Source organism: Sinohyriopsis cumingii, chromosome 4 (genome assembly GCF_028554795.1).
Source record: "Sinohyriopsis cumingii isolate HCF-2022 chromosome 4, ASM2855479v2, whole genome shotgun sequence".
Lineage (NCBI taxonomy): Eukaryota > Metazoa > Mollusca > Bivalvia > Unionida > Unionidae > Sinohyriopsis > Sinohyriopsis cumingii.
This window is the reverse complement of record NC_142964.1, coordinates 44033775-44048199: the sequence shown is the minus strand read 5'-3', so window position 1 is coordinate 44048199 and position 14425 is coordinate 44033775. Positions and strand designations below refer to the sequence as shown.

At 36.0% G+C, this 14425-nt stretch overlaps 1 protein-coding gene across 1 annotated transcript in view; it reads left to right on the top strand.

Moving 5' to 3' along the window:
• Positions 1-14425, top strand: part of LOC149801065 (DNA mismatch repair protein Msh2-like) — a 148851-nt gene that overhangs the window by 53403 nt on the left and 81023 nt on the right. The window contains exons 10-13 of the mRNA XM_089955099.1: positions 3977-4035; positions 5077-5197; positions 11082-11195; positions 12028-12164. Of these exons, the coding sequence (XP_089811225.1) occupies positions 3977-4035; positions 5077-5197; positions 11082-11195; positions 12028-12164 (431 nt within the window). The remainder of the gene's footprint in view (positions 1-3976; positions 4036-5076; positions 5198-11081; positions 11196-12027; positions 12165-14425) is intronic.

The following is a 14425-nucleotide window of genomic DNA, read 5'->3' as shown; positions in this document are numbered from 1 at the left end:
ACAAAAATGGTACGAACAACTGCCTCGCAGGGCACTCGGCATTAAGAGGTTAGTGTTAGCACTGGTCAGCATAGTGTCAGGATAATGTGGCTGGGTGCTATGTTAAAAATCCAAAAACACACGTGCACAAACCCTATCCCGGATTCGGTTTTCATTTAGGTGGCCTTCATCTGTTGCCAATTTTGTTTGCACACATTAACTAGAGTTATCCATCATCTACAGTTACCAAGCTTTGTGGACTACTTGCACTTTGGGTAAGGATGAACCTAAGCACTATTGGGGTCAACAGGTCAAAGGTCACTGTCACTATGACTGAAAGAAAACAAATTAGTTTCTGCATAATAACATTAGTTTTACATCAGAGAACTGGACCATACATGTGAATTGGTTGTACTTGGGGCAAGGATGAACCTAAGCACTTTTGGGGTTAACAGGTCAAAGGTCACTGTCACTATGACTAGGTTCTGCATTATAACATCAGAGAACTGGACCATACATGTGAACTGGTTGTACTTGGGGCAAGGATGAACCTAAGCACTTTTGGGGTCAACAGGTCAAAGGTCATGTTGCTATGACTAGTTTCTGCATAATAACAGAGAACTGGACCATACATGTGAACTGGTTGTACTTGGGGCAAGGATGAACCTAAGCACTTTTGGGGTTAACAGGTCAAAGATTATGGTTACTGTGACAGAAAGTAAAAAATAAAAACTATTTTTGTACAATAACTTTGCTTATCAGCCGCTTACTTTGACTAAAGTATATGGAGGGTATGTGTTTAAGGTTTGGAATAGAACTGTTGGGAGGTTCAAGGGTTAAGCCAATTGTGGCTCCAAGAAAAACTTGTCTTGCAAAATAACAAAGGACAGGTTCATTGACTAGACTTTGTGTATGGCCTGCATTGAGGGAAATACGAAGATAAAGGTTCTCTTATCAAAAGGGCAGAGGTCTAAGCCATGGTAGGACAAATAAGAAAATAATGTTTTTGCACAGAAAATTCAGTTCAGGACTTCATCATTGGCATATTTTGATTGAGACTCATTGGTGAATAAACTCCAGAGTTAACCATGCCTTACTGGTGTCTAAATAGATGACAGTTAAACATGGCAGGCATGTAATGTGCCATTCATAGGACTATTATTATGTCCCATCCATCAATCCATCGGGAAATTATCTTGCTTCAGTTATGTGTATAGGTGATTTGGGGGCAGGGGGATCCATATTCCATGGAGAACTGTCAAGTTTGAATTCATTTATGCTGAAACCTGTCTATATAGCACACTTAAGGAATGGATGTGTCCTTATAGGCTGCTGTTCTTTATTTAGAGGTTAAGATGCTTTAAAGGTCCTCATTGAATGGTGTTCTTTATATAAAGGTTAAGATGGCACGAACATTAACATAATGGACCCATGAACTAAACTTTAAAAAAAAAATCTTTATGAGCAGGTGTCCTTCATCAGAATGTGGTCTGCTAAGGCAGGTTTAACATAGAATGCAATGTTTCCCTTGACGCACACATTTTGTTGCCGTGCGTTTTTTTGATGCAAAGGATTTTCATAATGTGATTAGGGTTTATTTAATACCGAATGCATTGGACGATGGATGGCATCGTATATACTTCGAGCATAGGCATTCACTGGTTCCGCCGCTTTGTTTGTTCCTTGCCTTGCGCTCCTCTATTCGTGTAGCAGAGTGCAACGCATGGAAAATTCGAAACAATGAACCAGACTAACATAGGCAATGTTATGACGGAGTAGTGTCCCCTAATCTCGCGAGCTCTCACTCAATTTCCATCGAGCTCAGCAAGCTATCATCTAGATGTTTAATCTCAATGCTTGTTGCACTAGAAAGTGATCTCCAGATTAAAATGCCGTGCACTAAAAATCATTAGCGAAAAATGTGAAAGAAGCAGAACTCAGAAGAGTAACTGTGGATCTAACTTTCATGAAAAATGGAGAAAATAATGCCCTTAACTGGAATACGGTATTCATACATTAGGATTACCGGTGTGACTTATGATCGTGTGATTGCGAAGACTGCAAAATTGAATAATCCTATCTTGACAGGGTTTTAGAATTTTAAAAAATCTGCCCTCGTTCGCCACAATATATCTGGAGAACACATATTAACCCAAGACATTCTTTCATAACAAAGAAATCAGTAAACTTGCAGAGACAAATGCATTATTTGGAGTACAAAGTCAGCGGGTCATTGCAGATTTTGTTGGATTTTAACTTTGATGCAATAAAAGATCTTAAAGTTCAAGTGTAACTTATTAGAAAGAAGATGAATCATTATCCTCCTTGATATTTGGAAAATATGTTCTAGAACGAAGTACATTGAAACCAATGATAGTACACATTTTATGAAAGGCAGTAAATTAACTGCCATTTGGTTAAAAAGATTTATTTGGCTTTTTGTATTGGCTTGTATGTACTGTGTTGGGCTATAATATTGTTTCATATTGATTATAAGGAGACTGTTAAAAGTACGACTTTAAAAGAAAAATGAACTAATAAAATTATTCTTTGAATGGACAGTGCATTTGTTTGTTAATTGTGCTTGTTGATTTATTTGTATGTTTAGAGAGAAAGAGTATGTTGTGCAAGTTGCAGTATCCTATTTCATGCTGAAAAAGTACAAGTCATATGAAAATTTGTCAGTACATTTTTGACCCCCACGTTTTTTATTTGACCCCCAGTTTTGACACCAAGGTTTTTTTTTTACCCTCAGTTTTACACCCCTGGGGGATATGCTGAGAATGTCAATTGGAGCAGTGTGACACTTCAAAAATAAAACTTGAATTGCAGGAGCAGATTGCTGACTGCAAAAAAAAATACACCAGTTTTGCAAATGACATCTTTAGAGAATGGGTGGATCTGATTGGCCATGTTGATACAAATTTAAGGAAACCACTTTTCGTTCTTGCCATGTTGATACAAATTTAGGGAAACCACTTTTCGTTCTTGCCATGTTGATACAAATTTAGGGAAACCACTTTTCGTTCTTGCCATGTTGATATAAATTTAGGGAAACCACTTTTCGTTCTTGCCATGTTGATACAAATTTAAGAAAACCACTTTTTGTTCTTGCCATGTTGATACAAATTTAGGGAAACCACTTTTCGTTCTTGCCATGTTGATACAAATTTAGGGAACCACTTTTCCTTCTTGGGTCAGATATTATTTTGATACATGATATTATTATAATGACACCATTGCCATATCTTGTCACATTCAGCGTGACATTATTGGCAAACAATATCGGTCTGTGATATTGAACAGGTCTTAGGTACCCTGGCCCCAATAAGTTTCCTGATACAGATCAACAGTTCCTAGTAGCATATTTAGCATAATCAATGGCGTCCATGGAATTATTACATTTCAATTGATATATGATATAAATATGTGCAGTCAGTAGATAATAATCTTTGGAGAACAAAATAATGGAATTTTTTCCAAGTTGTAAGCATGGCCTCCTGGTCACATGGTAGAGAATAACTGAATACCATTAATAATGTCACAGTGATATTGTAAAAAAAAAATAATAGGGGATGTAATGATACTACGCAGAGTTCATGAGAGTATCACTAGTTCAGAACAAAAAAATCGACCTTAAATGGCTCTCTTTACATTTTTCTTATTTAGGAAGATATTTCAGTCTTTTTCATCATTTATAATTGTCAAAACTGTTGTTGTTTTTGTTCATTTAGTTTCATTTCTTCCATTGTAGACTTCTTCAGCCATTTCTTGTTTTTTCTTCTTTTATTGGTAGTTTAAGGTTCTTTTTAATATAATGACATGAATAAAATTGTGGACACGTAGCCATTAAAAAGCTGTGAGAGCATAGTTATTGCAGATTGCATTTTGTGAACTTTGGAATGAACAAACAACCAGATACAACAGAACCAGGAAATTTGCTGATATGGACATTTTCTCAAGTGCAAAATAACATGATTATTTCTTTATTTTTCAGGTGAAGTTGATAAGGCACACAGCATGTCTGCTTTATCAGCATTGGTTAGATATTTGGAAGTAAGTAGTATACAAGTAAAAACCCTATGAATAGACCCAGATTATTCAAATTATACATTTGCCAGAATAAATAGGATGTCACAATCCTAAAAAGGTGTTTTCATTACATATTTAATTATTTCCAATATACTTGTTTCTCAGCCTTTTTATGGTTAGACTGCAAAGCATTTATCTGCCTTGTCAGCTTATGTATATAATCAAGTTAAAGTTATAGTCATACAGCCTTGGGTGAAAATTAGGCCACTTGAACTTGTATTTCTTTCATTGATTTATGATTTCCATGGTTCTAAGCTTTACATCTTGATCATTTTCTTGGGCACTGTCACTCATAGCCACATAAGATGTGTTAATGTGTTTTATATTCTTCAGTAAAAACTAGGTCACCATAACCTTTAATTCAGAGAGGTATATATGTGACTCGGCAAACAATATTTTCTGAGAAAATGGGGGCATACATATTTTATAAACACAAATATAGTTTTAACATTGGATGTTCATTGCATGCATATCACAGCAGTATGGTAAATATTTTTTGAATTCATACCACAACAAGACAGTAAATGTTTATTGAATTCATATCACAACAAGGCGGTAAATGTTTATCACATTCATATCACAACAGGGTGGTAAATGTTTACTGCATTCATATCACAGCAAGATAATAAATGTTGACTGCATTCATATCACAACAGGATGGTAAATCTTAATTGCATTCATATGACAATATGGCAGTAAATGGTGACTGCATTCATGTCACAACAGGGTGGTAAATGTTTACTGCATTCATTTCACAGCAAGATGATAAATGTTTATTGCATTCATATTACATCAGGGTGGTAAATGTTTATTGCATTCATATCACAAGAATATGTTAAATGCTTATTACGTGCATATCACAAGAGGATGGTAAATGTTTAGTGCATTCATATCACAACAAGATGGTAAATACATGTTGCTATATAATTTACACTCTTGCAGATTATTGAATTAGTGATATATTCAGTCGATCGGTATCATTATGAGGTCATTTCTCTTGTTCAGCTTCTCTCTGATGAGGCCAACTTTGGACAGTACACTTTAGGGTCATTTGATCTTGGCCAGTTTATGAGACTAGATGCTGCTGCTGTGCGTGCCCTCAATTTGCTGCCAAGTACAGCAGAAGGTAATATTGCATACTGTATGATAGTATGAAATGCAGGTTTTTCTCATCATTAATCAGATTTGTCCAGATGAAATTTATTCAGGTTGCACTTCACAAAATTGTATTACATGAACGTAAATACATCTGTCAGAAAGGTAAATGTTTATTGCAGTCATATCACAGCATGTCCAACAGTTTTTTTCCCAACAGGATAACCTTACTTGGAAGATTGGGTTTCAACCAAATTTGGTATACAGTGTTATATTTATGTGACCTTAGTTAAAGAACTTGTTTTAATGGTGAATATTACCAATATAATTATATTTATAATCCTTTACTCACATGTTTGACACGTATCATATATGCCAACATGGTGGCCAAATGGAATTTTGTGAAAGATATTCAAGCCCAATCCAACTTTTGGAAAATTTCAGATTAAAACAAAAAATCCCTAAAAATAAACATGTTCATTTCTTAATTTATTGTGCATGTGAATGTCTTATCAATATATATGCCTTTGTAAGATTACAAATCAGTCTGTGATTTTCAGGAGTGTTCTGTCTGAACATAATTTGTCAAGTCCACTTGATATTTTCTCATCAGGTGTGTTTTATGTTTACTGGCCCAGTCTGATAAATATCTTACCCCGACATTGGCATCCCACTCTTAACTTTCCTTCCTATTATATCAAAAATGTATCTAGTTAATATTAGGCTTCAGTAGCAACACTTCCTATTTTATCAGTAGACTCTCTGATGTCTTTCACAGCAGCAGCTATAGTGTAAACATAGTCGTCCTACTTTAGTTTTTAGATTACAACTTGCACAACAATTAAGACATGGCACAATCATCTTCTATAAGATATTGACCATACAGTTGTGGGGGGGGGGCTGTAATTTTCTTTCGAGCTGAAATATTTAAATAGTAGGAATCATTGAAATTCAGCAATTTATGTGTGCATCTCAATATTGTTGGACTCTTGTACAAGTTTGATTGCCAGAATTTTAAATAATCATTTTATCGTGCCAACTATTTTTACATGCACTCTCTTCTGTTATTGTAGAGGTCTTGTGTAAGGCCCTGATGGGTAAATTGTGGAGCTCCTGTGAAAGGCCTTAATGGGTAAATTACAGAGCTCCTGTGTAAGGCCTCTGGGTAAATTACAGAGCTCCTGTTTAAAGCCATAATGGGTAATTGCACAGCTCCTCTGTAAGGCCTTAATCGGTAAATTGCAGCAGTCCTGTGCAAGGCCATAATGGGTAAATTGCACAGCTCCTCTGTAAGGCCTTAATGGGTAAATTGCACAGCTCCTCTGTAAGGCCTTGATGGGTAAATTACAGCAGTCCTGTGCAAGGCCTTAATGGGTAAATTACAGAGCTCCTGTATAAGGCTTTAATGGGTAAATTACAGAGCTCCTGTATAAAGCCATAATGGGTAAATTGCACAGCTCTTGTGTAAGGCCTTAATGGGTAAATTGTAGCAGTCCTGTGCAAGGCTCTGAAGGATGAATTGCAGTAGGCAAGGCCCTTTGTGAAGCACCCAGTACTTATAGATCTAGTTGGATTTAGTAATTTCTCAATTTAACATGTTAAGGAACTCAAAACATGGAATAATTTGGACAGTTTTTTTTTTAAATGTTCAATCGTTGGTCCAATACTAGAGATTATTTCTTTATTGATTTATTTGTTTGACATTGTACAGCTTCATTAATTTGGCTACATTGTAAAGGAGCTTATCTGAAAATTTTCACATACCCTCTGTTCCTCATAGTTTTATATTTTTTCTAAATTTTCTTACATTTTATTTTTGTGCTCTACTCCATTTTAAGACATTCTTGTCCCCATTCTTTTGGTCAGAATCGTGACCTTTAGAATGGAGTGCTAAGTAGTGACCCACTGGTGATTGTGCCCCCTTCACTAGAAGGGAGGGAGACCTGATGGTTTCGCCCCATTTATTTATCCTTTGCCTGCCCATTTATTGCACCTTATAAGCAGTAAGCTAGATGACTTGAAAACTATGGAGTCCAAACTTGGCCACAGATGTAAGCAAGACTATGTGATTACTTTCACAAAGTTTGATATTAGTATATAGGTCCGACTCGATTTTAGGGACATTTCAGCAATTTCTTCATTGTTTCTTTTTACATTGATTTTAAAACTATGCATAGACATTTTCTGCAGAAAACCTTGTTAGCATGATAAAGAATAAAACAAGCTGATGCAAGCAAAATTTGTAAACATATATGCATTCATATGTGTATGTCCTGGTTTGATTTCCAGGCCATTGCATGATATTGTTAGATTTCCAGGCCATTGCATGATATTGTTAGATTTCCAGGCCATTGCATGATATTGTTAGATTTCCAGGCCATTGCATCATATTGTTTGATTTCCAGGCCATTGCATCATATTGTTAGATTTCCAGGCCATTGCATCATATTGTTAGATTTCCAGGCCATATTGCATCATATTGTTAGATTTCCAGGCCATTGCATCATATTGTTAGATTTCCAGGCCATTGCATCATATTGTTAGATTTCCAGGCCATATTGCATCATATTGTTAGATTTCCAGGCCATTGCATCATATTGTTAGATTTCCAGGCCATTGCATTATATTGTTTGATTTCCAGGCCATTGCATCATATTGTTAGATTTCCAGGCCATTGCATCATATTGTTTGATTTCCAGGCCATTGCATCATATTGTTAGATTTCCAGGCCATTGCATCATATTGTTAGATTTCCAGGCCATTGCATCATATTGTTTGATTTCCAGGTCATTGCATCATATTGTTTGATTTCCAGGCCATTGCATCATATTGTTAGATTTCCAGGCCATTGCATCATATTGTTTGATTTCCAGGCCATTGCATCATATTGTTAGATTTCCAGGCCATTGCATCGTATTGTTAGATTTCCAGGCCATATTGCATCATATTGTTTAACTGGCCATAGGCCAGAAGAACTTAATGGTATCGCCTGTCATCCATCCATCCATTGTCACAAGTTAGTCAGTCCTAAATGAGAAACGGTGCAGATTTAGACATTCATTATATCTACTATAATGGTCATCTTGTAAATCCAGGACAGATCACGTCAATATGGAACTTTAACCAGAGGACTTAATATGGTGTCTAGTTTGTTCTTCACCAGAGGACTTAATGTGGTGTCTTGTCAATATGGAACTTTCACTAGAGGACTTAATATGGTATCTTGTCGATATGGAACTTTCACCAGAGGACTTAATATGGTGTCTAGTTTGTTATGGAACTTTCACCAGAGGACTTAATATGGTGTCTAGTTTGTTATGGAACTTTCACCAGAGGACCTAATATGGTGTCTAGTTTGTTATGGAACTTTCACCAGAGGACTTAATATGGTGTCTAGTTTGTTATGGAACTTTCACCAGAGGTCTTAATATGGTGTCTAGTTTGTTATGGAACTTTCACCAGAGGACTTAATATGGTGTCTAGTTTGTTATGGAACATTCACCAGAGGACTTAATATAGTGTCTAGTTTGTTATGGAACTTTCACCAGAGGTCTTAATATGGTGTCTAGTTTGTTATGGAACTTTCACCAGAGGACTTAATATGGTGTCTAGTTTGTTATGGAACTTTCACCAGAGGACTTAATATGGTGTCTAGTTTGTTCTTAATGAAAATAATTCTGATCTGACCTCCACTATGGCCACCATGGCAGCCATCTTGTAAATCTTGTAAGTGCTTCTTCTGGGTAGATGGTAATATCAACATGTAGTTTTCAACAAAAGACGTTTTTTGATGTCTAGTTTGTCCTAAATGGAATGATGCCAGTCTTACATCCTGTGTGGTCACATTGATCTTGACATGGAGAAAAATTGAATGGTTTTTCTATTTTGTGATATCCGGTTCAAGGGCAGCGGCCATGCCAAAGCGTCTGCCATGCACCTGCAGGTACCTTTTGCACATGTTAGCTTAGACGAGTAAGAAATGGGGGGTAAACCTAATTTTGGTTAAACCTACTATGAAAAATCATTTCAATACTCTGCATTTAAAAAGAAGAAATTGTCATCTTGGATTCCTGGAAATTCTTTTCAGCCACTATTGGAGGGGCAGTTTGCTCAATGAACACTTGTAAAGTTGTGTAGGCTTTTGAAGTATTGGAATTATGTTTGACAAAAATCTCAATACAGCATTGAGGTAGATTGACACACATGTTTTTAGGCTTATGCAGTTGGAATTTCATGTGATCTTAGCGATTTTAAAAAATTTCTACATTTTGTTTTGGTATCTTTTTACTGTTTGGTTTGCCATGAACTGGAAACATCTTTTTTTTCTCCAGGATTTTAGCATCCTGGCCAATCTTTTGGACAAATGTCGAACTTGAATTTTTGCAGAGTTTTCTGTATGCTACTTCTTGTTCACACTGTTTAGTTTTATAATAGTGTGACTGAAATCTGCGTGATTTATGGACTATCTATATATCACATTCCTAACAAAATTTAGTTTTGTTCACCTTGCTAGATTTTTCCCTTCTGTCTTTCAAGTACCAGTATCTAGGAATGGCATTCTTTTATTACTTATGCAAATTAGGGGAATCATGTTTTTGCTTTCAAGAACAAATTCCATGAAGGCTGGCTTTGATTGCCGGCTTTGTACGTTTGAAAGTATTGTATTTTTCAAGTTTTGTTTTTTATTCCTTTTCTAATGATCATTATTGAAAACAGAAGACTTTTAAAATATTTAATCAAAACTGCTGGGGATAAAAAATTTGAGAAAATATCGTATTTTAAGACCTTTCAGATTAGTAAAAATGACACCAATCTGGCATGGCCACCTTTACAAAAAAAAGAAAATTCTTTAAACAACTTATTTTTGAAAACCACTGAAAAGAATTTGACCAATTACATGGAATGCATCCTGCCATGATGATGTCAATCTGATTTCAAATATGGCTACTGGTACTAAATAAGAAAACATACTTTATGACTTCTCACAAATTTGGCAAGCATACTGGCACAGAGGGTTTTCAATTTCTTGCAGCTGTTGCTGATCCACCCTGAAATATGTCCACCTTTACTAACAGAAAAATCTTTAAACAACTCCAAGACAGTGGACAGAAGTTAACCATATTTGACATAAAGAATCCTGAAGGGCAGACTTGAAATTTGTTCAAATGATTCCAATCTATTATCAGATATGACTATTTACTATTCTGAAGGGAAGACTTGAAATTTGTTCAAATGATTCCAATCTATTATCAGATATGACTATTATTATTACTAGTAGGGAAACTTTTAAATTGTTAAGAACCATTAAATAGAATTTGTCCAATCTTGACAGAAAACATCTTTACATCTTTGCATGAAAACTTTCAAATTTATAAAATGATGCTAATCCAACATCCACCATGGCCTTTGTTACTAAAATAATAAAGTACTTTTTTAAAAGACTTGCTTTCAAAAATTGCATGTTGCTGATTGGACAGAATGTGCACTAGCATGGAGGGCTTTCATCAAAACGACAGTTGCTAAAAACAGACAAACATTCAAATGACTCGAGCAGATGCTGTACATAATTTAACTAATTTTTTGACACAAAGTGTCTTGGTTTAGGGGCCTTTCAGTATGCCATCAGATCTTGGTTTAGAGGCCTTTCAATATGCCATCAGATCTTGGTTTAGAGGCCTTTCAATATGCCATCAAATGTGACAAGTGTCTTGGTTTAGGGGCCTTTCAATATGCCATATATATGAAGATACAAAAAACTTGAGACATATATTTTCATAGCATTCATAATCAACAGTTTTGGAAGAAATGTCTTCCTGTTGACCCAGATTTATTAGTCGAGTATTAGGCGGATGTAAGCCAGATGAGTCATCTCAGATCTACTTGGGCTGTTGTTTATATTTGCTCTTTTGTTTTAGGAGGAAACAAAAACCAGAGTGTACTTGGCCTTCTGAACAAATGTCGGACACCACAAGGTCAGAGGTTACTAGGTCAGTGGGTCAAACAGCCACTGGTGGATATCAATAAAATAGGTAATGTACAAAATAAAAAAGGAAAAGAAAAATAACCCTAACACCCCAAAATCCGTCATTCTGAAGGGTTTCTCATATTTTTTCAAAACTGCATTTGCTTGCAAAATACTCTGTGAATCAGAATTTGTTTTTGTAGTTCCTGTTAAAATACAGGATGCAGAGATTTTTAGCTGATAAATGCATAGTGTCTTTTCAACCGTTAAAAGAATTTGAGGTAATTCAGTTGGTATAGCATAGAACTTGTAATCCAGAGGTCATGGGTTCAATACCTGCTTAGATTGGCCATGATTGGCTGTCTTGATGTGTCCATGGTTGATGTGTCAATGGGAAAAACACTTGACTACAATTTCATTGGCACGATACAGCCTATAGTGGGTTACATTTGTTATTAAAACCAAGCAGCAAATCAACCTTTAATTTTGGAAGACTGGGTAGCCAAGTGGTAAGTGTTCACTAGCATATTATCTCTGTCCACATGGGTTCATGTCTCGGCTCGCCCAATTGTACATATGTGAGAAAGCTTAACAGTTGCTTCCATCTGGGTCACATTTTTTTCCTGGGTTTTCCCGGTCTTGTCCCCTACGAAATATGCTGGTTGCCATGTTTGGCCTATCATGTGTGAAAATTGCTGTTAAACCACAAAAAATAAAAATAATTAAAAGTGAAAATTTAAGAACCCTCATTTTTTTATTGGTGTTTTAAATATGTTGTTAATCTAGGAAACATTAAGCAAAGGAAGAGCTTTATACAATCTTTCCTCAGCAACATTTTGGCTAATATTGTTGACGTATTTATTGCCTAATTATAGAAAGGTCCATATGTAATATTCTAGAGGAAAGGTTGAATGTGGTTGAGGCATTGGTAGAGGATACAGAACTTCGTCAGACACTTCAGGAGGAACAACTGCGGAAAATTCCAGACTTTCAGAGACTGGCCAAAAAGTTCCAGAGGAAAAGAGCCACATTACAGGTATATAATTTTTTATGGACAAAGAAGTTTGGAAGGACAGTTTATAGTACAATAAATATACCATCTCTATTTTAGTCACTGTCAGCCTTGTTAGGTTTTTTAGGATGTGCAGTGTTTCATCAGTTAAGTCAGCTGATTAACATTAAATTAGAAACTCTGTTAGAGCCCAAGAAAATGAATTTTATTTTATAATTGTATGCCTTATTTGTAATAATTGGGAGGCATAAAAAGAAAGTGGTTTTTGTTACTATATTTCTTTTATTTATTAACCGAAATGAGTGCAGTTGTAACACACTTCAGAAAGTTTTATCAAATAATAAGCCATTATGTTATTCTCCAAGGTACTGCATCTGAAGATCATAAAATCACAATTGCCTGTTTCTGTGGTTTTACTTCTGCAGGACTTTGACCAATCAGAAGAAATCATTTTTAAATTTGCAGGGCTTTATGTTTGACCAATTGTAAATCATTTTAAATTTGCAGGGCTTTATGTTTGACCAATTGTAAATCATTTTAAATTTGCAGGGCTTTATGTTTGACCAATTGTAAATCATTTTTAAATTTGCAGGGCTTTATGTTTGACCAATTGTAAATCATTTTAAATTTGCAGGGCTTTATGTTTGACCAATTGTAAATCATTTTTAAATTTGCAGGGCTTTATGTTTGACCAGTTGTAAATCATTTTAAATTTGCAGGGCTTTATGTTTGACCAATCAGAAATCATTTTAAATTTGGGGCCCTGAGTGGCCGAGTTGTCTAATGTGCTCACCATTACGGACCATTGCCACTTCACCTCTGTCTGCATGGGTTCGAGTCTCGGATTTGGCCAATGTGGGTATGGGAGAAAGCTTGCTAGTAACTTCTCATGTGTCAGTGGTTCTTTCCGGGGTTTTCCTGGGTTCTGCCTCCACCATTGTTACTGGCATTAAACCCTATAACAACCACATCATTTTGAATCTGCAGGGCTTTATGCTTAACCCATAAGAAATCATTTTGATATTGAAGGGCTTTATGATGGATCAGTCAGAAAGCATTTTAAATTTGTAGGTTTTTTGTGTGCCCAGTCCGAAAGCATTCTAAAATTTACATGTGTAAAAATGATGTACAGTGTTTGATTTTGTCATTTTTGTCGGATCCATTCCGCCATTACATCAGTATATTAAGATACATACTCCACTACCTTTTGACTCTGCCTCCTCTCAAATCCAGCACTTCATGACAAAACGTTTTCACTCCTGGCTAAATACTATATTGACAGAGGGAAGAAACTCTTAACCATTACCTCCCCTTACAACTGCCAGGTGGCCACCCATCGAATGGATGTTCACCAGTTTATGCTTTTACTCAGGAAGATCAACACTGGACCACTTGGCCTCAGCATCCAAGGATACATTTCTATATTTAAACCAATCCAGCAAGAAAGTAGCTGTATTATTGTGTATTAGTGTATTTGCTATAAGCTACTATCATTATTTTTATTTTTTATTAATATGTGTGTGAATTTGTTTGCAGTTGTGAATTTTGTAATTACGATCTTGTAGGTGGCATGGAAGAGATTCCAATCTGCCAAAACAGTGGGATTGTTATTTTAACCACACATTTTGATATTGTTTGTGATTATTGTTGGTTTATACTTGCACACTCTCTTCTTTTCCCCTTTTTGTTTGCATGAAGTGTTCTTCTTCTGCCTGCACAGTATGTGCGATGTAGTTGGCAGAGATTTGGTTCATGGGTTTGCAGAAAAGTATGAACCTCATCAGCACAGAGAAAATAAGCTGAGCACATTTCCTGGCCAGGAAAACTTTTGTCCCTGCATTTGTAGCAAATCTCAAGTAGTGGCTTGGAATTGATTGAAATGTCCTCCGTTACATTTGGCAGCCCCTGGGTGTATGTTCCCCCTACACATGCCCAGAAGGTGACTAATGGCTTTGAAGTCCAGGCATCTGTAGTAATTTTTGGACATTTTTTTATCAGTGTTATCTGAATTTCATGCCATGTACTGCCTCTCTATGGCTGCCAACCAGCAAGTCTGACTGGCTACACCTTTAACTAGTGCCCACAGGGCCATCACTACTTAAACCATTCCACTGGCCTTTCCTTAATGTATTTGGTTTGATGGGTTTAATGCCATTTTTCAGTACATGATAGGCTATACATGGTCTGTAAAGGGGAGTGTCTTGGGCTTCTTGGCCATCCAGAGCTCCTTCTGTGGTAAGTAGTCATATGGAGACCCATTGTGCCAGTCTGTCCATTTTGTTGTT